This window comes from Delphinapterus leucas, chromosome 6 (genome assembly GCF_059928025.1).
Source record: "Delphinapterus leucas isolate spDelLeu-1000000601 "Yukka" chromosome 6, BTC_Dleu_Yukka2, whole genome shotgun sequence".
Lineage (NCBI taxonomy): Eukaryota > Metazoa > Chordata > Mammalia > Artiodactyla > Monodontidae > Delphinapterus > Delphinapterus leucas.
Genome location: NC_143134.1, coordinates 117,207,912 through 117,232,847, shown reverse-complemented (window position 1 = coordinate 117,232,847; position 24,936 = coordinate 117,207,912). Strand labels below are relative to the sequence as shown.

At 50.8% G+C, this 24,936-nt stretch overlaps 2 protein-coding genes across 10 annotated transcripts in view; both read left to right on the top strand.

The window, feature by feature from the left end:
• Positions 1–2,387, top strand: part of ST6GALNAC4 (ST6 N-acetylgalactosaminide alpha-2,6-sialyltransferase 4) — a 9,688-nt gene extending 7,301 nt beyond the window's left edge. For 4 of the 5 annotated variants that reach the window (XM_022578656.2, XM_022578654.2, XM_022578653.2 and 1 more), the window contains 2 exons: positions 697–804; positions 1,679–2,387. In XM_022578656.2, the coding sequence (XP_022434364.1) occupies positions 697–804; positions 1,679–1,868 (298 nt within the window). In that variant the 3' untranslated portion in view covers positions 1,869–2,387. The remainder of the gene's footprint in view (positions 1–696; positions 805–1,678) is intronic. The other variant, XM_022578655.2, reaches the window with a different exon arrangement.
• Positions 2,189–24,936, top strand: ST6GALNAC6 (ST6 N-acetylgalactosaminide alpha-2,6-sialyltransferase 6). 5 transcript variants are annotated; one of them, XM_089913791.1, is made up of 8 exons: positions 2,189–2,303; positions 4,192–4,283; positions 9,056–9,240; positions 10,759–10,849; positions 12,830–13,009; positions 14,476–14,882; positions 22,401–22,508; positions 23,202–24,936. In XM_089913791.1, the coding sequence occupies exons 4-8, from the start codon at positions 10,835–10,837 to the stop codon at positions 23,524–23,526; spliced, it is 1,035 nt and encodes a 344-aa protein (XP_089769917.1). In that variant the 5' UTR covers positions 2,189–2,303; positions 4,192–4,283; positions 9,056–9,240; positions 10,759–10,834; the 3' UTR covers positions 23,527–24,936. The 5 variants fall into 5 exon arrangements, with proteins under 5 accessions (XP_089769917.1, XP_022434357.1, XP_022434352.1 ...); XM_022578649.2 differs by having other exon boundaries at positions 4,192–7,905; XM_022578644.2 differs by lacking the exons at positions 2,189–2,303; positions 4,192–4,283 and adding an exon at positions 7,976–8,243 and having other exon boundaries at positions 9,056–9,110.

Genomic DNA, 24,936 nt, shown 5'->3' with positions numbered 1-24,936 from the left:
CTTGGGAGGTGTTCAGTTTGAATGACTGAATCACCCCACAACCCCTCGGTAGAGGTGGAGGTGAGTGGCCCTCGGCTGGGAGAGTAACCAGTGCTGCTGCTTTGAGAGAGTCGAGGCCTGGGGTGGCCACACAGTTCCTTGCTCTGAGTTGGGTGTTGGGCCTGGAGGAGGAGCTAGGCTGAAAGTGTTCCCTCTCCATAGCCACCCATAATTATCCCCATTTCACGGATGGGTCACTGAGGCTCAGAGAAGTTCACGAGCAAACCTGATGACGCAGAGCAGATTCAAATGGAAGACCACTTGACTCCAGACGACCCTCTTCCCCACTTTCAATGACGGTGCTCTGCTGCCTCCTGCCATCTCCCCAAGCCTGGTCCCTTAGCTGTGGGCGGGATGTGATCAGGGCTGCCGCACCACCGCTGGGAGAGGGGTGGTTTGCTCAAGTCCTCTGTGGGTGGGAAGAGTTGAACGGACCCGGCTTTGCACCCCACCCCCACCTGTTGCCCATTGCTGGCCTTGGGCTGGGGCTGCCCCGTCCTTAGGCACCCCCAGAGCCCCACTGTGGGCGTCAAGGTGAGAGGCCCTCGGCTGGGAGGGGAACCAGTGCTGTGCCTTGAGAGAGCTGAGGCTGGGGCCACCTTGCTCCCAGTTGAGTTGGGGGTCGCGGCTGGCTGACTGCTTCCCTCCCTCTGCCAGGAGGCAGTCGGGCTCCTTTCTCAGCACCGGCTGGTTCACCATGATTCTCGCCCTGGAGCTGTGTGAGGAGATCGTGGTCTATGGAATGGTCAGCGACAGCTACTGCAGGTCAGGGCAGCCAGGCGCCGGGCGGGAGGGCACCATGCGTGGGCTTCCCAATGGGTGGCCGAGGCACAGGGTGGGAAGGAGCTCGGCCTCTGGAACAGGTTGGATACCAGCCTCCGCTCTGCCCGTGTGGCCTTTGGGCCTGGCCGCCACCTCCCAGAGCCTCTATTTTCTCATGTCCAAGAGAGAAAATAATCACACTTTCCTCAGAAGGTTATGGAAAGGTTTAGAGAGAGAATAATCTACCAAAGTGCCTACCACAACATCAGGGCTGATGGTGTCAGTGATCTATTACATCTAAGTTCTGACTTGTGATATTATATAGCTCAACGTTATCATAACTAATTGAACTGAAAGGGTTCCACGTCTTCACCCTCTGTTCTTCTTGGAACTTCTTTGCTGAGCACGTGGGTGAGATAGATACACGTGGGTAGCCTGTGTGCCCTCTGCCATGGCACCTGGCCAGACAGCCAGTGAGTAGCTGGGTGTGCAGGGCTGGCAGCTCCATGCGGCGGGGAATGAGGGCTCCCTCACCAAGAGCCCAGCACCAGGCGCTTTGCATATTTTGACCTGTGGTTTCAGCCGAGAAGGTAGATAATCACCATCCCCATTTTACAGATGGGTTATTGAAGCTCACGGCATACGTCTTTGGCCTAGAGTCAGCCAGCTTGCAAGAGGCAGAGCCAGGGCTTGAACCCTGGCCTTTGGGATCCTCAGGGGCTGCCCTTTTCCTCCTTTGTTCTGGCCTCCCCTGGGACCAAGCATGGGGCTCTGTGGCCTGTAGTACCTGGCGAGAGGGGGTCCGGTAGGTGGCAGGGTCTGGTGGGAGGCGGGCGAGTTCTGGTGCCTCACGCTCATCCCTGTTCCCCACCCACAGGGAGAAAAGCCACCCTTCGGTGCCTTACCACTACTTCGAGAAGGGCCGGCTGGACGAGTGTCAGATGTACCTGGCACACGAGCGGGCACCCCGCAGCGCTCACCGCTTCATCACTGAGAAGGCTGTGTTCTCCCGCTGGGCCAAGAAGAGGCCCATTGTGTTCGCCCACCCATCCTGGAGGACCCAGTAGCCCCATCGCCCAGCCAGCCACAACGCCTTCACCAGGCCTCTGTTCCGACCACACTCCACCAAAAACATTTAATTTATGGATCCTGCCTCCTATCATGTGCCGAGCACACCGAAGTTCTCTTCCTGCCCTACCCTGGGGACACTTGGAGCCATCTCAAGTGGCCTCTAGACTTATGGGGAGAAGAGGAGGGCTGTGGTGACCTTTGCACCCTCCTCCCTACCCCTGCTCCCTGAGTAATCTGAGTCGGATTCGTCCCACCTCTGAGTCTGTCCGGTGGCCTTTGCTCCCGGGGCTGGCAACCCCCCTATTCACCAGCACCATGAATTTCAACCGAGCACCAGCCCTGGCCCTTCCTCTCTGCACTCCCTCTCCACCTGCCTTTGGTGCCACACTTCCCAGGCTTGCCGCCCTGGTCAGGGCAACCCAGAACTTGAGGTTTGTTGGGCGAAGGGGCCTTTGAACTGTGACTGCCAGGGCCACCTCTGGAGTGTATGGGTAAACATGTTTTCTGGAAGCCTGTCCTGGCTGTTGTCACGTGTCTGGGGGTGGGGATTGGGGCTCCTCTTGCCACCACAATGCCATCACCTGTTGTCTTGAGGGCAGACCTACAGCCGGCTGGGCTTCTGGCCATTTAATGTGCCTGCATGTTTCCTCCCCAGGAACCTACCCGCTTCCCCACCAGGTCAGGGAGTCTGACCCCATGACTGCACTTGACCCAGGGAACACCCCAGCTCAGAGGCTTCCATGGGATCCCCACCCTGTACCCAGTGGGAGGAGAGTCAGGGTGGGAGGAAATTCTTCCATATCATGTTGCCTTCCTGGTCCAGGGTCAGATTCCACTGGCCTTGCCAGTTAAATTCCCAGTTAACTCTGGGGTTGGTTACACTGCTAGAAAGGAAGGAGGGCAGGCTTGGGGCTTTCCTTCTCTGAGTATCAGTTTGGTCACCTGTAAAGTGGAAAAGCACATCCACCAGTGAACAGGTAGCAAGGGTGTACAGCCACGCTGGGGTGGGTTAGAGTTATAGCCCATTTTACAGGTGAGATGAAGCTGCTTGGCTGAGCCAGGGTGCAATCCAAGGTCTGAGAGCTGCACCTGAGCGTCTGGGCCCTGCACCAGGGGGCTGGAAAAAGCCCACGGAGGCTTCACCCCCCTCCTCCCTTCTTCCCTCCTAACTTCCTCCCTCCCTCCCTCCTCTTCTGGACACCAGGAGACTAATGGAGGGCCAGGACCCCAGGCTGTCAGCTGGGATGGAGCCTAGGGTTCTAGCTTCCAGCTCCGGGGCTTGGCCCCTTCATTGGCTGGTGACCTGTGCAGAAACTGCCCCGGGGCACCACGCTTAGCTCAATGTTCTGCTGTTGCCACTTGAAATTGTTTGTTTGTTTGTTTTTAACAAGGGGCTGCGCCTTTTCATTTTGCACTAGACCTCACAAATCATGTAGCCATCTGTGCCAGGGAGTCTGGGTGACCCAGGACAGTCCCTCTCCCACCCCCAGCCTTCTCAGGAGAGACTGGAGACCTGGCACCTGGCCCACCTGCCTTTTGTGCTCTGCCTCCCCCTACTGGGTGCCAGGTGTGCCCAGAAGCCTCTGCAGGCATGCCCCCCGGGCTGGGGGGCAGGGAGCACGCCCGTGGGAGGGAGCAGGCTGGCAGCTGAGCCACAGCTGCTGGCCCGGCAGCTGGCAAGTGTTTGTGAGTAGGCGTTCGGCAGAGGTAAGGGGGGAATGTAACCTGGCAGGCAGAAGGGTTGGTGGGGGAACTTCTGGGCCCAGAGGGAGGGCTCTGGAGTCAGACCTGGCCTCGTTCTGGCTCTACTTCCTGCCGCGGGACCCTGGCAGGTTAGTGCCTCCCTCGTGTGTAAAAGGTACTAAAGTAGTCCCTACCTCACGGGATGGTACAAACTGGGAGAGATGGCATCCGTAAAATGCCTGTCCCCAGTGCTGGCCCTTGACATGTGGGAGCCATCATCTTCAATGGGGTCACCCTTGCTCAGCCAGCCCTGCCCTCCTCGGTGGTGGTGGTTGGGCAGGAAGACTTCCCACTCCCATCAGCTGTGTCTGCTCACCGCGTCATCCTCTGTCTGCAAGGCCCAGGGTCTGCTGGGTTTGCTAGGACTCCAACTCCACCCCCTCCCAGCAGGTTGCCTCCTCCTCCTGTTCCATTGCCTGGGAGGTGCTAGCCAAGCCCTTGGGGCGTAGTGTGCAGAGGCACCTCTGTCTCGGCCCTGTCCTTGGGTGGGTGGGATGTTTATTGCTGTGCTGGCCCAGATATTGTCCTTCTGGGGTGGTGACCCGGCAGGGACGATCCACCAGCTACTTCCTCTAGGCAGACGAAGATGACTGGTGACTGGATCTGGGCCTGCTGACAGCTCTCTGGACCCCCATCTCTGCCACTGCAGTTCCTGCAGCTTCCGGGAGGTGAGTTGGGGGACAGGAGCCTCCTCCCAGCCCTGAGGAGTGTGTCAGGGTGGGGGGGCACCTTGGCGTGCAGCCCCTCGTTGGGCCTCTGTTTTCCTGTCACACCCAGGCTCCTTTGTCTCCTCAGCAGGCCTGCTGGGGACGCCCCCTACTTCCTCCTGAGGACAGAGGGGAAGCTGGGTGAGTCTCATAGCCTGGAGGTATCTTAAGGAGCCTCTCCTCAGAAGGAACTTCGGGCCAGGTCAGGAACTCATCTAGCCAGGAGAGGACAGGAACCTTGGTTCTCCTAGGAACTGGTGGGCACCCATGTCCAGCGTCACCTGGGCCAGCCTGACCACTCCAGCCTCTGAGAAGAACCAGGTACTTCCTGGTTCCAGACCCACTGCCCAGAGGCCTCTGAGGGCTTTTTCCAGTATCCCATGGAAGGGAAGAATCCTAACAGTGCAAAGATTGCTAAGGGGTGAGAAGGGGAGAGTCACACCCTGGACCCCCATCCTGGGGCAGGAAGGGCTGAAGCATAGGCCACCTCCATCAGACCATGGGGGAGTGACTCCGGGGTGGGGGACCGGCTGCGCAGCTGCAGGCGGGGTCGGGGAGCAGCGCCAGGATTGGCCGCAACCTGCCGTCCATGAAGGCCCTGGCGTGCCTGTGAGGCAGGCCTGGGGCTTCCAGGGGGCAGAAAGGCTTGTGGTTATTCAGCAGACAGGTCTGCTGGAATCCCAGCTCGGGCACCTCTGTACTCTCTGTGCCTCACTTTCTCCCTCTGGAAAGTGGGAGTAACAGCAGTGCCCATAGGTTATTTTAAGGATTCAGCGAGGTATGTTTGCAAAGTGCTTATTAGCACAGGAGAAAGCACCCGACACACATGGAGCTGTGTGGGTTTTCGTATCCTTGTTGTTGCTGTTGTTATTATTATTATTTTGGCCGTGCCGCGAGGCATGGAGGATCTTAGTTCCCCGACCAGGGATCAGACCTGTGCCCCCTGCGGTGGAAGTGCAGAGTCTTAACTACTGGACCGCCATGGAAGTCCCCTTGTTCTTGAGGCCCAGGAAAGGGAAGCTAGCCCTAGAACAGAGCCTCCTGGAGCAAGCCTGGCCCCAGAGACACAGCAGGCCTGACGGGGGAGCTCCAGGTCCGGATTTGGTCCAGGAGCTGGGCTGTGGCACCCTTTTATTTCCGGAGTCTAGGTCATTGGCCTGGAGCTGGGAGAAGGGCGAGGGGTGGATTGGGTGCCTCCACCCCTCGCCTCTAACCTGCCTGTGACCTCAAGGAAGGGGCTCCTGTTCTCTGAGCTCCCAGCAGTTCCGTTCATCAGGTGTCCTGGCTGACTGCCTGGCCTCCTGCTCCGTGGTTTTCTGTCCCGTGGCCAGCAGGGTGGGTCAGGCGCCGAGGAGGGCTGGGGTGAGGATGGGGCTGAGGCTCAGGAAGCGGATGGAGGTGGACACCAGGGGGCAGGAAGCCTTGCATGCACCCCTGGCTGTTTGCACTCCCCCCCGCACTGCCTGGTGGGCAGTGCCTCCATGGCCTGGAGGCTGGACCTTGGGGGCCCCCTGACTTTTGTTTAAATTAAAAACAAAGTGGTATTAACTTCCCAAATTAGTCCAATGCAAACCACCTGGAATTTTATGAAGCAGAAAGTGAAAATAGCACCTACCCCACTCTCCCCACATCCACTCTCCAGGGGAAACTACTGCCAGTAGTCCTGAGTGGATTCTTCCAGAAGCCTTTTGTGTGCATTTACAAACATATATGCATAGATAGTTGTATAAAAAAAAGGAATCATGTTATACATGCAGTTCATTTTTTATATTAAAAATAAATTTTTAAATATAAAAACATTGACCATTATCTCAAAAATTTTGGAAAATACAGTTAAGCCAAAAGAAGACAGCAGCCCATAATCTTATCATTTGAAAAATAACCACTGTTGACACTTTAATCACTATGATAGGCAAAAGTATCTATTTTCATTTGACTTATCTTTCTTCTTTTTTTCACCTTTTAAAATACTGTGTTAGGGCTTCCCTGGTGGCGCAGTGGTTGGGAGTCCGCCTGCCGAAGCAGGGGACACGGGTTCGTGCCCTGGTCCGGGAGGATTCCACATGCCGCGGAGCGGCTGGGCCCGTGAGTCATGGCTGTTGAGCCTGCACATCCGCAACGGGAGAAGCCACAACAGTGAGAGGCCCACGTACCACAAAAAAAAAAAAAAATACTGTGTTACACCCGAATGACGGCATGCATTATACTTGTAAAAATAAAACACATATAATGAACCTCTTGAACACATGTCCCACTTAAAGACCAGACCTTCGTTATTATAACTTGCACACCCCTGCCTTTCTTCTCCTCTCCCTCATCCCTCCCCACAGAGACTGCTGTACTCTTGACTTTTGCTTTTAAAACTTTAATCAGTCTGATAGGCAAAACTATCTCCTGTCCTATGACAGGCGGCCTACTGCCTGCTGTATGCTTAAACAGTATATTGTGTAGTTTCATTTGTCTTCCAGGACCTGGCTTTTTCACTCCTCATGTCTGTAAGATTCATCCATGTCATTCCCCCCCACCCCCGCTATATAATATTTCACCATGTGAACGTATCATAATGTAATTAAAAAATTCCATTCTCCTTGATAGCTATATGAGTTGTTTCCAGTTTTGTATTATTTCAAGCATTGCTGCTATGAGCTTTGTTACATACATTTGCAAGAATTTCTCCAGGGTATATACCTAGGAGCAGAATGCAAAATTTTCCAACTTTGTTTTCCAAAGTGATCATAGAGGTACATTTTAAAAACTCGCTTTCTTCACTTATTACATATCCTGTAAATATCCTGGACACCTCTTCCTGTCGGTGCCTATTGACCTGCATCATTCATTTTAGCGGGGCTGTGTCTTTGTTCATTTAACCAGGTGTACAGGCTACTTAAGTTATTTTTCACTATCGCATAAAATGATGTAATGAATACCACAATTATCATAAGAAGTAATGTAACATTTTTAATCCTAACAACACCCTGTGAGGTTGTTCTCCCTATTTCCGGGAAGCAGGGGAAGTGTAAGTAAGTGCCAAGGCCGCACAGCTAGCAGACGGCAGGGTCGAACTTGAATCCAAGAGTGGATCCCTGAGTTCACCCAGGGTGACTACTGGGTGCAGGGCTCTGGAGGCCCGAGGTAGGGATGCCCAGGGAGAAACTCAGCTGATTCCAAGCGCAGTGTGCTCTGGGACTCAGTTTCCCCATCCCCGTCGTGGTAACAATAAAGCGAGGTAGAAGTGGGCCTGACCCACACTAAATGTTCTCCGGAAGACTGTTGTTGTTGTCGTTGTCACTACAGGCTGCCCAGAGGAGTAAGCGAGGCGCTCGGGTGCCCCGGGCCGGGGCTCGTCCGCCCCTCACCCATCCCCGCCTGCACCGCCCAGGGGCGGGGCCACCCGCGGCCCCCGAAGGCTCCGCCCGCCTCCCAGGCCTGAACCGAAGAGCGGCGAGCGGCGGCGCTAGGACCCGGCGGGCCTGGGCTGCGGCGGGGCCTGGGCGGCCAGAGTGGCGCGGACCCTGGCTCTTGGCTTCCGGCGCCATGTGAGGGGGCTCGGGGGTCGCGGGGAGCCGGGCGCTCCCCGGGGGAGGTGAGCTGGCGCCGCGCGGGGGCGGGCAGCGGGAGGGGGGCGCTGCCTGCGCCCCTGGTGGTGGTGGGGCCGTCAGGAGCCGCTGGGGATGGAGATTGATATGGGGGCCCCTGGGGCTCCCCTAGACCCACTCACTCTTGGCAACCGCGCCTGGAGATCCCGGTCCCCGCGCCCAAGGGCTGTCGCGGTGTTAGCGGGGCCTCCTGCCGCTGACTACCCCATTAGAGCTCGGGGACCCTGCCGCCGTCCTGCCTCCCTTCTCTTCCCAGCTGAGGCTAGAGCTCCGTACCCCCCGGAGTGCTGGAGTTGGGGGGTTCAGCGCAAGCGGGGCGCAGAGGGTGAGTCGTCCCCCTCCTAGGTGCACCCACGGTTTCGGCGCCCCCTATTTGGAATTAGGAGCCCCCCTCCCCCTTCTCCCGGGAGCTCTCCTCCCACGTGGCTCGTGGGGGCGTCCCGAGCCTGCAGGAGGACTCCCCGAGCTGGGAGAAGCAAAGCCCCCAAACAGAGGGCAGGGTGTGGCCCCATAGCCTGAGCTCACGGTTTCAGCCCCCCGGCTCCGCCCACCTTGGGGCTGAGTCCACGATCCTGGCTCAGAGCTCTGGGCTGCTGCCTCCCTAGCCTGAGCAAGTCGCTCCCAACAGTCCTGCTCTCCGGTGCTGGGCCAGGTGCTGGGAACGCACTCAGTGGCCTCTGGTCAATTCCAGCCCTGGGGGATCCTTGAGAGAGATCCAGTCAGGCTCAGCCCTGGGCTGCGCCCTGGAAACAAGCATGGAAATAAGGCACCCCAGCAGGCTCTGGACAGCTCTGCAAGGCACTTTGCCTCTCTGAACCTCAGTCTCCTCATCTGTGAAATGGGGATAAGAGCCCCTGCTGTGCAGAATTGCCAGGAAGATTCAGTGAGTGGGTGATGCTTAGCAAGGGCTCCGCATTTATTGATATTAGAGGGAAGTTGCTGGGCCATATCAGAGGGCAGGGGAGTGTTTCTCTGGCAAGCTTGTGGAGAGGCAGGCCTTGAACAATGAATAACCACAAAACTAACAGCTGCTGTCACTGATCAAGCACTTTCAAATCCTGTGCTTCCGTTGCCACATCTGCTTGAATCCTCCTAACAACATTGTGAGTTACCTACTCTTATTATTCCATTTCACAGATGAGGAAACTGAGGCTCAGAGAGGTCACATGGCTTGCCCGAGGCCCCTCAGCCAGTAAGTGGTGGAACCGGGATTCGCACTTGAACATGAGATGCTGTACTGACCATGGTCTTCTCAGAGCAGGATTGTGACGGTCCTGACCAGGGGGACAGTGGTCCTGGCTGAGGGCACTGCTCAGGCAAAGGTGGGAAAGTGGGGGGTGGGCCTGGGAACTGGAGTGCTCTAGTGTGTCTGGAGCTTGGGGCATCCGAAGGAAAGGGTAGTGAGAGGGGAGGCTCAGCTCAGAGAGGCAGCTGGAATGCTAGAGGCGTCAGGGTAGATGGGGACTACCCAGGGATCTGGATGACTTTTGCCTTAATGGGCTATGAATCTAAGAACAAGCCGCTCTTCCCTTCTGATGAGCCGCAGTTTCCTGATCTGTGCCGCAGGGACTGGACCCTGTGAGAGTCCGGATGAGAGTCCTAGGGGCCTCCCTGCATGGCTTTGAAGGCTGGCTGCGAAGGCTGGCTGCGAAGGCTGGCTGCGGAGAAATCTGAAGCTGGGTTTGGGAGGAGGGGGCTCCCGAGGAGAGGGGGCGGGGTTGGGTGGTGGGCGGAGTTAAGACCCAACCAATCAGGAGCGGCGTGGGGGCACCTCCTTTAGCCTGGGGCTCTCTGGCTATTCCTGGTGGCGGTGTAGGAGTAAACAGCTGCTAGGTCAGGGGGCGGAGATAGTGGCGGGAGATGGGAGGCCCCTGGAGGGAAGGACGGAGCTGGGAAGCTCCTGGGCCCCAGTTTCTCTCTCTGCTCACTCTCCTTCCCTTAGTGCCTTCTGGCCTCGAATCGGCTGGAGGTGGCTGGACACAAGTACTTACTTTTGACAGGTGGGGAAATTGAGATCTGCAGAGAAGCTGCGTCCTGCGTGGATGGGCGGGGGGCGTTGGGGAGTGAGGAGCAGAGCTGAGCTTGTATGGTCCCGGACCCCACTGCGCCCCAGGGTGGGGCTGTGATTATAACCATTGGACAGATGAGTCTGAGCCCTTAACCCCCAAGATCTTATTAATGAACAAAGTCAAAGGGGAAAAAAAAGATAAGAATGAAGTCATTCAGCAGTCCTCCTGCACCCATCTCCAGGGCTCTGGAGACACAGCAGAGAATGTGAGGCCCTGTGCCAGCTGCGACCTCAGAGAGCTCTCAGCGGGGAGGTGGCACGCAGGGCACATTCCTGGCCCACCTCAGGCCGGGAGGATGAGTGGGCATGAACAACATTGTGGAGGGTGTCCTAGTCAGAGGGGCCAGTTTATGCAAGACCTGGAAGGGTATGAGTTTAGAGGAGTTTGGGGACCTACAAGGAATGTTATTCCCAGGCCTCAGGAACATAAGACAGGGTTTAGAGTAGGCGTGTGAATGGGGCTCCTGCTGGGTGGGGGGCAGGCCCCCCCCAGCAAGGGAACCAGTTTTAGGCCTGCCAGCTGCCTTCGAGCAGAGTGGGAGAGTGCATGGGCAGAGACAGAGGCAGGGCTCTGCCACCACCTGGCTGTATGACATCAGGCCAGTTCCTGCCCTTTCTGGGCCTCAGTGTCTCCACCTGCAAAATGGGTACAGCCCTGAGCCTTGAAGTCATGGGTGGGTAGGAGGGCTGGCAGGGGTGGGGAGGGTGTAGCCTAGGACCAGCTGGACTTGGGGGAAGGCACCCAGGCCGTAACTCTTTCTGTGGCTTGCAGGTGTGATCCCACACCCCTGCCCCCTGGGCCACCTGCAGGACGCTGGCCCCTGCCCCTCAGCAGACGCCGGAGAGAGATGAGTAGCAACAAAGTAAGTCCCCCTTCATTTCTTGTCCCCATCTCAGCTTCTTATTTCCCTCCGTGAAATGGGCTCCTTTGGACCTGCCTCAGACCCAGGCGCTACAAGTCTCTCTTCCCTGCTGAGAAGCTGCTGATGCCTGGGAGACCCTGGTGTGAGCCCTGCTGTGGCCACTGATCTGTGTGGCCTGGGCAAGCTCCTGCCTCTCTCTGGGCCCAGGTCCACCTCTGTCCTCCTAGACTTGACTGGTCCATCTGTGGTAAAGGGCTGGCCGAGAAGGTGACTGTGGAGTGCTATGCAGGAGGTGGGGGTGGGGAGTGAAGGTGAATGGGAGGTTGGGAGAGGGGGCAGTGGTCAGAGTCAAAAGTGACATGATATTATGAGCATCACTCTGAGGGTTTCAGGGTTCCCCATGATCCATTCATTTATGCTTTCCTGAGCACCTACTATGTGCCTGGCCCTGCACACCCCTTTCCTAGCTGCACTACAGCTTTGGCAGAGCCTGGGGGTTGGGGGTGGGGTGATCTGAGTGTGTCTGGGTCCAATCCAGAAAGAGAAACCACTCAGTAATTTGAATAGAGAAAGTTTAATATAAAGAATTACTAATTTTAATTGTGCATTGGAGTAACAGGGGATTAGAACTCTACAGAATACAGGGATAGCAGGTATAAGGAGCAGCTACTGGGAATTTCCAGTCGTTAGGACTTGGTGCTTCCACTTCTGGGACCCAGGTTCGATCTCTGGTTGGGGAACTAAGATCCTGAAAGCCGTGTGGCACGGCCGAAAAAAAAAAAAAAGGAGCTGCTACCACACCCAGGGTTGAGACCCAGGCCTTGCTGGGCTGGAGAGGGCACAGCTCTGGCCCACTGAATGGCAGAGAACTCACTGTGGGGCTGTGCTGTGGAAGTTGTCATAAATCCACCTGCTAGGCTACAGGGAAGGCTGTTCACAGGAGATAACTCCCAAGAGACACTTCAAGCATCAGATAAAACTGCTCCGGGGAGGGGAAGCTTACGTTTTTTGGGTGTTACTGGTGTCGAGTGTGCCACATGAGCGCAACTCTGGAGAATCTGTGGTCGCAGCAGGAATCAGAGGCACTCTGCTTCCAAACTGCCTGAGGCTGGATGCTGGAGGAAGCTGCTGGCCACTGGGAGAAGCCATGTGCACTGTAGAAGCAAGTGCACCAGCACCAGGCCCAAAGCCCCCGGAACCAGGAAGCAAACTCCCTTCCTCCTGACATGTCTCTCCGGCGCCCTCTACTGACAAAGTTTATTATGCAGTTCGCTGGCAAGGAAAAACCTGTAAAGGGCCCAGATCCGTTTTCACAGAGCAGGCAAAAAGAGTAAACCTGGAGCTGAGAAGCAGTACATTAATAACCAGCCCAGGGGGCTCAGCACAAGAAGCCAGGACTCCCGGGTCCCACCTAGCCTTGCAGACCCCAGGCAAATAAATACCAGTGGACACTTCAGATATCACTTTCCTGCCCTTTGCCATATGTTGGTGTACTGACTACCCATGCATCCTGATTCCTGACCAGATCCTTTCCCTTCAGGTTTAAATGAATGGTAAACATTTATAAAGAGTTACTGTTTGGGGGAAGACCTAGACCCTCTCGTTGGAATGTCCCACCTGTCTCCAAGCATCCTTCCAGCTGCAACTGGAAGGATCCTTCTGACCCACACTTCCAATCTCATCCAGCAAACCCTGAGAACCTTCTGTGCTCTGGGCCCAGCCCTGGGAGCTGAGATACAGTGGGGATCAAAGCTGACTCAGTCCCAGCCCTCAGAACTCATGGTTTAATTGAGGGGGACGGCTCTTTGAATGCAGCGTGATTGGTGCTGTGATAGGCGGTGCTCAGGGGGCTGAGGGAGGCCTTCCTGGGGGAGGTAGTGCCTGAACTGGTCTGGAATAAAGAGCAGGAATCAGCAGGCATGGTAGGTGGCAAGGAGCCTCCCGGGCAGCTGGGCCCTCACTGGCCTCTCCCCTCTCCAGGAGCAGCGCTCAGCGGTGTTCGTGATCCTCTTTGCCCTCATCACCATCCTCATCCTCTACACCTCCAACAGTGCCAACGAAGTCTTTCATTACGGCTCCCTGCGGGGCCGCGCCCGCCGGCCCGTCAACCTCAAGAGGTGGAGCCTCACCGATGGCTACATCCCCATTCTCGGCAACAAGGTAGGGCAGCTGCTTTGGGAAGCTCCCTGGGAGCTGCCTGGAGACGAATCCTCCCCATTGCCCACCATCGCTGCTCCCACCTCCTTCTTCTCCTCCACCTCTTCTCTCTGCTTCCACCAACCCTCCTAAAGGAAAGGGTGAATCCCAAGAGTCCAGTGCCTTCAGCCCCTTGTTGGCTGTGTGACCTCAGACAAGTACCATGTCTCTCTCTGGGCCTCAGTTTTCTCCAAGGTCCCATCCTTAGTGCTAATATCCTATCATCTCCTGAGTCAGAATCCCTTTGGGAAAGTCTCTCTGGTTTTCACTGATCTCTGTCTCTGTGTGGGAGTCTACATAGGCTTTCGGAGTAGGACACTAGGGTACTTGACGACACAACAACAGTAACAGTAATGGCTGCCCATTGTCAGTTGCCTGCTGTGCACTGAACACCGTGATCAGCAGTAATCCTCATACCAGCCCGGTGAGGTTAGCGTTATCTGCCTTGTGAGGCTCAGAGAGGTGAAGTCACTTGCCCAAGGCCACACAGCAAGGGAGGGGAGGAGCCAGGGTATTGCCCCAATGCCTGATGAGCTACAGCTGTGTCAAGAGGCCAACAGTCATTCTGGGGCTTCTTTTGGCCTTGGGTAACCATGAAACTCAGGTTGTGTTTCTGGAGTTCACCCTGTGGTCCTCTGAGCCCTAATGTTTTCCCTGGGGTCAGGGAGAAAATTATTGGCCTCAAGCATGGACTCCATCTTCTAGGAGGAGGTCTCCCCAGGCCCTGCCTACCTCTCTCTCCTCCCTCACTAAAACCCTCATAAATCTCTCGGGGTCTTTGGCATACAGTGTGTTGGTCCTGGGGCTCTGTGGCCATATAGACCTGGGTTCAAGTCCTAGCCCTGCGCTCCTCTGCTGTATGACTTTGGGGACATCCCTGCATGGCTGTTCTGTTCTTTTGTTCCTTAACTCTGCCCCCAATGAGCAGCCTTCTTTTGCTTCTCAACACACCCTGGTCATCCCACATCAGAGCCTCTGGTCTTGCTGTTTCTCCTGCTTGAATACTTTCCCCTGCATGGTTCCTTTTCATCCTTCAGGTGTCAGCTCAGAGAGGCCTCCCCAGGTGACTTTTCTAGGGCAGCTCTCACTCCTGCCACTCTTGATCCCCTGCCCCTATTTTATTTCCTTCCCAGCGTGTTTAACTTACCACCTGGCATTATTTTATCATTTACTTGTACACCGTGTCTCCCCAACCGTGAGCTTCTTGAAGCCAGGAGTGGGGTCTCTTTTGTTCATTGTTCTGTCCCTTGTACTTGGCCATTAGCCAGCTTGCTATAAAGATTTGTTGAATGTTGCATGAGTGGGCCTCAGTCTCCCTCCTGTCTCTAAAATGAACATCATAACTCCTGCTTCCTGGAGGCCTGGATGTACGGAGCACAGTGCCTGGCACTGAGTGGTCATAACAGTGTTGGCTTTCCTTACCCCCCCAGACTCTGCCCTCCCGGTGCCACCAGTGTGTGATTGTCACCAGCTCCAGCCACCTGCTGGGCACCAAGCTGGGCCCTGAGATCGAGCGGGCCGAGTGCACAATCCGCATGAATGACGCCCCCACCACGGGCTACTCAGCCGATGTGGGCAACAAGACCACCTTCCGCGTAGTGGCCCATTCCAGCGTATTCCGTGTGCTGCGGAGGCCCCAGGAGTTCGTCAACCGGACCCCTGAAACCGTGTTCATCTTCTGGGGTCCCCCAAACAAGATGCAGAAGCCCCAGGGCAGCCTCGTGCGCGTCATCCAGCGGGCAGGCCTGGTGTTCCCCAATATGGAGGCTTACGCCGTCTCTCTTGGCCGCATGCGCCAGTTTGATGACCTCTTCCGGAGTGAGACAGGCAAGGACAGGTACCAACCTCCTGCCCGCTCCCTCTGGCCAGTCCTGTGCTCCCTCTCAGCACGCTCCGCCCAGAGGGCCTGTTGCTCCCAGCATGCACTGCTGTGAGGGTGTGGTCACTTCTTGCCACCTTGTGGTCAGGTTTCCTAGGGGAGTTGGCTTCATGTCCAGCTCTTAGCATGAGTCATTTCCAACACGCTCTGCATGGCCTCGTCTCCCCCGGGATGCGTGAATGGCTCCGAGAGACTAGGGCTCCCAGCATGCTCTACTCTAAGGTTGCGCAGTCACTCCTAGCATCTTTCTAGGAGAGCTGCCCCATAGCATGCCTCATGGAAAGTGTTGACCATACCCAGCACATCTTACTTTAAGCACACTGTTGTTCTTAGCATGCTCTATTCTATTCTAAGGCTACATCACCCTCAGTATGCCCTTCTCTGACTAATCTCCCTAGAAAAGCTAAGCCAGTGCTATCCAATAGAAACATCATGCAAGCCACACACGTAATTAAAATTTTTATAGTAGCCACATTTAAAAAGTAAAAAGAAACAGGTGAAATTAAATTCAATATATTTTTACTTAACTCAGTATGTCCAACATATAGATGCTGTAAGTATTTTGTTTGATTTACATCTAAATATTTTAAAATTTTTGGAGATATTGTAAATAGCATTAAAAAAATTTTTTTTTTGGTTTCCCATTATTCATTGCTAGTATATAGAAATATGATAGATTTTTGTGTGTTGACCTTATATCCTGTAATCCTACTAAACTTACTTATTGGTTCTGGGAGACTTTTGTAGATTCTTTGGGATTTTCTGTGCAAATGATCATGATGTAAGGACATGCAAATAAGGACAGTTATTTTTTCCTTTCCAATCTACATGCCTCATTTCTTTTTCTTGCCTTGTTGCACTGGCTAGTACTTTCAATATAACATTGAATTGTATTGGAAGTGGTGAGAGTAGACATCCTTGCCTTGGTTTCAGGCTTAGGGCGAAAGTGTTCAGTCTTTCGTCATTGAATATGATGTTGGCTATAGGTTTTTGAAGCTATGGGTTGAGGAAGTTATTAGGTTGAGGAAGTTCCCTTCTCTCACTGGTTTGCTAAGAGTTTTTTTTAATCATTCCTGGATATTGAATTTATCAAATGTTTTTCTGCATCAATTGGTATTGCATGGTTTTTCTTTTTGAATTTTATTTTTTATACAGCAGGTTCTTATTAGTTACATATTTTATACATATTAGTGTATATATGTCAATCCCAATCTCCCAGTTCATCCCACCACCCCTGCCGCTTTCCCCCTTTGGTGTCCATATGTTTGTTCTCTACATCTGTGTCTCTATTTCTGCCCTGCAAACCGGTTCATCTGTACCATTTTTCTAGGTTCTACATATATGCATTAATATACGATATTTGTTTTTCTCTGTCTGACTTACTTCACTCTGTATGACAGTCTCTAGATCCATGCACATCTCTACAAATGACCCAATTTCATTCCTTTATATGGCTGAGTAATATTCTATTGTATATACATACCACATCTTCTTTATCCATTTGTCTGTTGATGAGCATTTAGGTTGCTTCCATGACCTGGCTATTGTAAATAGTGTTGCTATGAACATTGGGGTGCATGTGTCTTTTTGAATTATGGTTTTCTCTGGGTATATGCCCAGTAGTGGGGTTGCTGGGTCATATGGTAATTCTATTTTTAGTTTTTTAAGGAACCTCCATACCGTTCCCCATAGTGGCTGTATCAATTTACATTCCCACCAACAGTGCAAGAGGGTTCCCTTTTCTCCACACCCTCTCCAGCATTTGTTGTTTGTAGATTTTCTGATGATGTCCATTCTAACTGGTGTGAGGTGATACCTCATTGTAGTTTTGATTTGCATTTCTCTAATAATTAGTGATGTTGAACAGCTTTTCATGTGCTTCTTGGCCATCTGTATGTCTTCTTTGGAGAAATGTCTATTTAGGTCTTCTGCCCATTTTTTGATGGGGTTGTTTGTTTTTTAATATTGAGCTGCATGAGCTGTTTATATACTTTGGAGATTAATCCTTTGTCTGTTGATTCGTTTGCAAATATTTTCTCCCATTCTGAGGGTTGTCTTTTCATCTTGATTGTAGTTTCATTTGCTTTGCAAAAGCTTTTACGTTTCATTAGGTCCCATTTGTTTATTTTTGTTTTTATTTCCATTACTCTAGGAGGTGGATCAGAAAAGATCTTGCTGTGATTTATGACAAAAAGTGTTCTTCCTATGTTTTCTTCTAAGAGTTTTATAGTGTCTGGTCTTACATTTAGGTCTCTAATCCATTTTGAGTTTATTTTTGTGTATGGTGTTAGGTAGTGTTCTAATTTCATTCTTTTACATGTAGCTGTCCAGTTTTCCCAGCACCACTTATTGAAGAGGCTGTCTTTTCTCCATTGTATATCCTTGCCTCCTTTATCAAAGATAAGGTGACCATATGTGCGTGGGTTTATCTCTGAGCTTTCTATCCTGTTCCACTGATCTATATTTCTCGTTTTGTGCCAGTGCCATATTGTCTGGATTACTGTAGCTTTGTAGTATAGTCTGAAGTCAGGGAGTCTGATCCTCTAGCTCCGTTTTTTTCCCTCAAGACTGCTTTGGCTATTCGGGGTCTTTTGTGTCTCCATACAAATTTTAAGATTTTTTTTGTTCTAGTTCAGTAAAAAATGCCACTGGTAATTTGATAGGGATTGCATTGAATCTGTAGATTGCTTTGGGTAGTATAGTCATTTTCACAATATTGATTCTTCCAATCCAAGAACATGGTATATCTCTCCATCTATTTGTATTATCTCTGATTTCTTTCATCAGAGTCTTACAGCTTTCTGAGTACAGGTCTTTTACCTCCTTAGGCAGGTTTATTCCTAGTATTTATTCTTTTTGTTGCAATGGTGAATGGGATTGTTTCCTTAACTTCTCTTTCTGATCTTTTGTTGTTAATGTATAGGAATGCAAGAGATTTCTGTGCATTAATTTTGTATCCTGCAACTTTACCAGATTCATTGATTAGCTCTAGTAGATTTCTGGTGGCATTTTTAGGATTCTCTATGTATAGTATCACGTCATCTGCAAACAGTGACAGTTTTACTTCTTTTCCAATTTGTATTCCTTTTATTTCTTTTTCTTCTCTGATTGCCGTGGCTAGGACTTCCAAAACTATGTTGAATAATAGTGGTGAGAGTGGACATCCTTGTCTCGTTCCTGATCTTAGAGGAAATGCTTTCAGTTTTTCACCATTGAGGATGATGTTTGCTGTGGGTTTGTCGTCTATGGCCTTTATTATGTTGAGGTAGATTCCCTCTATGCCCACCTTCTGGAGAGTTTTTATCATAAATGGGTGTTGGATTTTTGTCAAAAGCTTTTTCTGCATCTATTGAGATGATCATATGGTTTGTATTCTTCAATTTGTTAATATGGTGTATGACATTGATTGATTTGCGTATATTGAAGAATCCTTGCATCCCTGGGATAAATCCCACTTGATCATGGTGTATGATCCTTTTAATGTGTCATTGGATTCTGTTTGCTAGTATTTTGTTGAGGATTTTTGCACATATATTCGTCAGTGATATTGGTCTGTAATTTCCTTTTTTTGTAGCATCTTTGTCTGGTTTTGGTATTAGGGTGATGGTGGCCTCATAGAATGAGTTTGGGAGTGTTCCTTCCTCTGCAGTATTTTCGAAGACTTTGAGAAGGATGGGTGTTAGCTCTTCTGTAAATGTTTGATAGAATTCACCTGTGAAGCCATCTGGTCCTGGACTTTTGTTTGTTGGAAGATTTTTAATCACAGTTTCAATTTCATTACTTGTGATTGGTCTGTTCGTATTTTCTATTTCTTCCAGATTCAGTTTTGGCAGGTTGTGCATTTCTAAGAATTTGTCCATTTCTTCCAGGTTGTCCATTTCATTAGCACAGAGTTGCTTGTAGTAGTCTTTTAGGATGCCTTGTATTTCTGCGTTGTCTGTTGTAACCTCTCCTTTTTCATTTCTAATTTTATTGATTTGAGTCCTCTGCCTCTTTTTCTTGATGAGTCTGGCTAAAGGTTTATCAATTTTGTTTATCCTCTCAGAGAACCAGCTTTTAGTTTTATTGATCTTTGCTACTGTTTTCCTTGTTTCTGTTTCATTTATTTCTGCTCTGATCTTTATTATTTCTTTCCTTCTACTAACTTTGGGTTTTGTTTCTTCTTCTTTCTCTAGTTCCTTTAGGTGTAAGTTTGGATTGTTTATTTGAGGTTTTTCTTGTTTCTTGAGGTAGGCTTGTATCGCTATAAACTTCCCTCTTAGAACTGCTTTTGCTGCATCCCATAGGTTTTCGATCGTCATGTTTTCATTGTAATTTGTCTCTAGGTATTTTTTGATTTCCTCTTTGATTTCTTCAGCGATCTCTTGGTTATTTAATAACATATTGTTTAGCCTCCATGTGTCTGTGTTTTTTATGTTTTTTTCCCTGTAATTGATTTCTAATCTCATAGCGTTGTGGTTAAAAAGATGCTTGATATGATTTCAATTTTCTTAAATTTACTGAGGCTTGATTTGTGACCCAAGATGTGATTTATCCTGGAGAATCTTCCATGGGCACTTGAGAAGAAAGTGTAATCTGTTGTTTTTGGATGGAATGTCCTATAAACATCAATTAAATCTATCTGGTCTATTGTGTCATTTAATGCTTCTGTTTCCTTATTTATTTTCATTTTGGATGATCTGTCCATTGGTGTAAGTGAGGTGTTAAAGTCCCCCACTATTATTGTGTTACTGTCGATTTCCTCTTTTATAGCTGTTAGCAGTTGCCTTATGTATTGAGGTGCTCCTATGTTGGGTGCATATATATTTATAATTATTATATCTTCTTCTTGGATTGATCCCTTGATCATTATGTAGTGCCTTCCTTGTCTCTTGTAACATTCTTTATTTTAATGTCTATTTTATCTGATATTAGTATTGCTACTCCAGCTTTCATTTGATTTCCATTTGCATGGAATATCTTTTTCCATCCCCTCACTTTCAGTCTGTATGTGTCCCTAGGTCTGAAGTGGGTCTCTTGTAGACAGTATATGTATGGGTCTTGTTTTTGTATCCATTCAGCGAGCCTGTGTCTTTTGGTTGGAGCATTTAATCCATTCACGTCTAAGGTAATTATCGATATGTATGTTCCTATTACCATTTTCTTAATTGTTATGGGTTTGTTTTTGTAGGTCCTTTTCTTCTCTTGTGTTTCCCACTTAGAGAAGTTCCTTTAGCATTTGTTGTACAGCTGGTTTGGTGGTGCTGAATTCTTTTAGCTTTTGCTTGTCTGTAAAGCTTTTGATTTCTCCATCGAATCTGAATGAGATCCTTGCCGGGTAGAGTAATCTTGGTTGTAGATTCTTCCCTTTCATCACTTTAAATATATCGTGCCACCCCCTTCTGGCTTGTATAGTTTCTGATGAGAAATCAGCTGTTAACCTTATGAGAGTTCCCTTGTATGTTGTCATTTTTCCCTTGTTGCTTTCAATAATTTTTCTTTGTCTTTAATTTTTGTCAATTTGATTACTATGTGTCTCAGCGTGTTGCTCCTTGGGTTTATCCTGCTTGGGACTCCCTGCGCTTCCTGGACTTGGGTGGCTATTTCCTTTCCCATGTTAAGGAAGTTTTTGATTATAATCTCTTCAAATATTTTCTTGGGTCCTTTCTCTCTCTCCTCTTCTGGGACCCCTATAATGCGAATGTTGTTGCATTTAATGTTGTCCCAGGGGTCTCTTAGGCTGTCTTCATTTCTTTTCATTCTTTTTTCTTTATTCTGTTCCGTGGCAGTGAATTCCACCATTCTGTCTTCCAGGTCACTTATCCGTTCTTCCACCTCAGTTATTCTGCTATTGATTCCTTCTAGTGTATTTTTCATTTCAGTTATTGTATTGTTCATTTCTGTTGGTTTGTTCTTTAATTCTTCTAGGTGTTCGTTCTTTAATTCTTCTAGGTCTTTGTTAAACGTTTCTTGCATCTTTTCGATCTTTGCCTCCATTCTTTTTCCGAGGTAGTGGATCATCTTCACTACCATTATTCTGAATTCTTTTGCTGGAAGGTTGCCTATCTCCACTTCATTCAGTTGTTTTTCTGGGATTTTATCTTGTTCCTTCATCTGGTACAAAGTCCTCTGCCTTTTCATCTTGTCTGTCTTTCTGTGAATGTGGTTTTCCTTCCACCGGCTGCAGGATTGTCTCACATGGTTGTTCTTAAGATTTAATCTGATGGATTATATTGATTGATTTTTGTATGTTGAATCAGCTTTGCATTTCTGGAATAAACTCCACTTGGTTGTGGGTGTCTTATTCTTTCTATATATTGCTAGACATGATTTGCAGTATTTTGCTGAGATTTTTGTATCTATGTTCATGAGAGATACTGGTCTGTAGTTTATTTTGTACTGTCTTTGCCTGGTTTGGGTGTCATGGTAATGTTGGCCTCAGAAAGTGAATTGGGAAATATTTTCTCTTCTATTTTCTGGAAGAGATTGTATAGAATTGGTTTTATTTCTTCTTTAAATGTTTGGTAGAATTCACCAGTGAAACTGTTGGCCTGGAGAGTTCTTTTTCAGAAGATTTTAAACTATGAATTCAATTTCTTTAAGAGTTATAGGATATTCAGGTTATCTATTTCACCTTGAGTGAGTTTTGGTAGTTTGTGGTTTTCAAGGAATTGGCCCATTTCATCTAAATTGTCAAATTCATGTATGTGTTTTTTTGCGGTTTTCTTATTATTCTTTTAATGTCTTCAGGGTCTATGATGATATCCTCTTTTTTTATTCTTGATATTGGTAGTTTGTGTCTTTTCTCCCTTCTTTGTCAGTCTTGTGAGAGGTTTATTTTCTTTTAAACTTTTCAAAGAACCACACTCAATCAAATATATCCAAAATATTGTCAGTTCAACATGTAATCAGTATCAAAAACGATCAGTGACATATTCTACATTCTTCTTTTCATACTATCTAAGGAATCAAGTGTGTATTTTACACTGACTGCACGTCTTAACCACATGTCAAGTGTTCACGTGTGCCCGCACGTGGCTAGTGACTGCTGTAGTGGGCACACAGCCTGAGGTTCTTGGTTACTTTTTCCATGCCTTGCTCTGAACTTGTGGTCACTTCTGGCATAACCTTCTCTGTTTAGTCTCCCCTTAGGAGTTTTCTCCTAGCATGTACGTAACTGCTTCTACCTACCATGCTCTGTGATCATGGTTACTCCCAGCCTGCCCAGGTGTGACCAGTCTCCCCAGGAGTTAATTCCCAGCATGCTGTGTTCCTATTCCTCCCCTCAAAGGAGCAGACCCCACACCCCTCATCTCTGTCCAGACAGCTTGCCCTCTGCCAGCTTGCCCGTGCTGCCATAGCAGGGCTGGACAGGGGGTGACTGAAGTGGGGGGAAGGCCCCATGAGTGGGTGGGAGGAGTTCTGGAAAACCCTGTGTGGGTTGACCCTTCCTCCCTGCCTGCATGCCCCCTCATCGTGACCCCTCTTTGTCCCCAGGGAAAAGTCCCACTCGTGGTTGAGCACAGGCTGGTTCACCATGGTGATTGCGGTGGAGTTGTGTGACCATGTGCACGTCTATGGCATGGTCCCCCCCGACTACTGCAGGTGAGCACCCCCAGGGCGATGCCCAGCCATTGGCCGCAGGGTGGAGCTGGGGTCCCAGAAACCTTGGCTGGGGTGCCTTCAAGGGCCTCTATTTTATAGTATTCAAACTGCTCTGCCGAGATCTAGGCTCTTTAGAGCTACCCCAGGAGCCTCAATCCCAAGCTTAGCCAGAGTCCAGAATTTGTATATTAATAATAACTATTTTCGTTATTACTATATGAAAAGCCCAGCAGGTGACAGCTGTTTTTTACCAAGTGCTGACCGTGTACCAAGCATGGCTTTTTATTATCTCATTTACTCCTTATAGTGACCCTAAGGGATAAGTGCACTATTCTTCCCATTTCATAGATAGAAAAACTGAGCGGGACGTTTTGTGAGTGGCCTCAGTTCCCACGAACAGTAAGGGGTGGGGGCCAGGCTCCAGAGCCCGCAGTCCTTACCACTACCCCATATTGCCACCCTCTTGGGAAAAGGAAAAGTTTCCACTGCATTTAAAAAAAAAAGGAAAAAGAAAGTTTGAGAGTCACATACCTAGTCCATCCTACACCCATTTCACAGATGGGGAAACTGAGGCCCAGGGAGGGGCAGGGATTTCCCCCACTGAGGCCCTATAGCAGGTCAGGGGCTGGAAAGGGCAGGGTCCTGCTGGTGCCCACCTTGCCCTTATGGCCCCATCTGCTCTGCCCCAGCCAGCGGCCCCGCCTGCAGCGCATGCCCTACCACTACTATGAGCCCAAGGGGCCGGACGAGTGTGTCACCTACATCCAGAATGAGCACAGCCGCAAGGGCAACCACCACCGCTTCATCACGGAAAAGAGGGTCTTCTCGTCCTGGGCCCAGCTGTACGGAATCACCTTCTCCCACCCCTCCTGGACCTAGGCCACCCTGCCTGTGGGACTCTTACAAGGGACACAGGAGAAGTGGGTCTCCGCCCAGCCGCTCGACCAAGGGCCATCGTCTGGCTAATCAAGGCTGGTCAGAGTGTCTTCTGGCCATTCCGTCCTTGAAGAGGATATAATCTCCAGCCGTTCAGGGCCTGGGGGTATCTCTTGGCCAATCAGGGATTTGGGCTTCTATGTGGTTACTCGGGTGTCGAGGGTATTTCTTGTCCAGTCAGGGTCTGAGCATAGTCAATCAGGGTATTTCTGAGTAATCCGAGGCTAATGTCGTGTCTTTTCCCATGAGGCCTTGGTTCAGAGTCTCAGGACAGACTCTAAATCACTTCCTATTGGTTGGGGCAGTGGGGTCCTGTCCCAAGGAGCTGGGAACTCGTGTCGTCCCCTCACTCCCCAGAGCCAGAAAGAGGTTGTGTGGCGGTGGAAGCTGTCTGGAGCCCAGGCAGGGGCATCTGTGGGATTCGGGGGGTTCCAGGCGTGGGAGGCAGGTGTCCGGGTCTTGGCTCTGCCGTGAGTGGCCTTGGACAGACCCCTTGCCCGCTCTCTGGGCATCCTTCTGCCTGTGTCAGGTTCTAGAGTCTGAGAACCCTCCCACCTCCTCCAACGACCACCTTAGGTCTGTTCTCCGTCAAGATTGGACCCCACCAGCCACCACCCCTTGCCGGAGGGCTCAGCTCTCTGAGGGTCTGGGGTTCCCTTCCCCACCTCCTCCTGGAAACTTGAGGATGTTTTTGTGCAAACTCTCCCAGGCTTTGGGGAACTCTGAAAAGAAGGGACAAGCCTTCAGCTGTTTTCCTAGCCCTTCCGCCCAGCTGCCATTAGCGTGGCTCTTAAAGAGCCAGGCCCCCTTTTCTGCCATCCAGCAGTGAGGTTTTCCACCTGTTGGAGGAGCCCTTGGGGCTGAGAGAGGGGGGATCCCAGCCCAACTGAGGTTCCCTGCAGCCCCTTTGTCTGCAGCTGCTGGAGTAGTCCAAGGGTCTCCCCCGGCTGGGCCTGGGAAGGCCCTAGGGGGCTGGGAGCTGTTGCCTGTGTTCTGTCCCCTCTCTCTCCATCAGGCACTTTATTGCTGCTGGACTTCAGTGGGGTGGGTTTAATCCCTGCTCTTCTGGAGTCTTAGAGAAGACTGGAGGAGGCTGTGCAATGGGTCGAGTCAGGTGGAGGAGACGGAGGCCCGCAGTGAGCCATTGCACACTGGGGCAAGGGGTGGGGGCCGGCGACTACCCTAGACTTGGTTTTGTAATGATTTGTACAGGAATAAACACACCTAAGCTCCGGCTGCGTTTCCTGTGTTCTGGGTTCGAGCTCCGCTTTCTCTGGCCCTGCACTTCGGGCCCCGTTGGGACAGTGCCCACACTGTCCAGGCTGGACGCCCACACACAAGCAGGATGTCCAGCTTTGTCAGCTGGCCAGTGAGTCATGCATTTCACAGCTTGGGTGGAGACCTGGCAGCCCTGGGGGCTGGAGGTACGTGGGCTTCCGGAGCCAAGCCCACCTGGCTCTTCCAGTCTGGCCTCCCCTTGCCTGTGTGACCT

Bases quoted from the DNA above. Each gene is read 5' to 3' on its own strand.
- ST6GALNAC6 (XM_022578644.2), top strand. From the start codon at position 7,994: ATGGAGATTGATATGGGGGCCCCTGGGGCTCCCCTAGACCCACTCACT. The intron at 13,010-14,475 runs GTAGGGCAGCTG...TTACCCCCCCAG, and splicing joins TCCCCATTCTCGGCAACAAG to ACTCTGCCCTCCCGGTGCCA. The intron at 22,509-23,201 runs GTGAGCACCCCC...TGCCCCAGCCAG, and splicing joins GTCCCCCCCGACTACTGCAG to CGGCCCCGCCTGCAGCGCAT.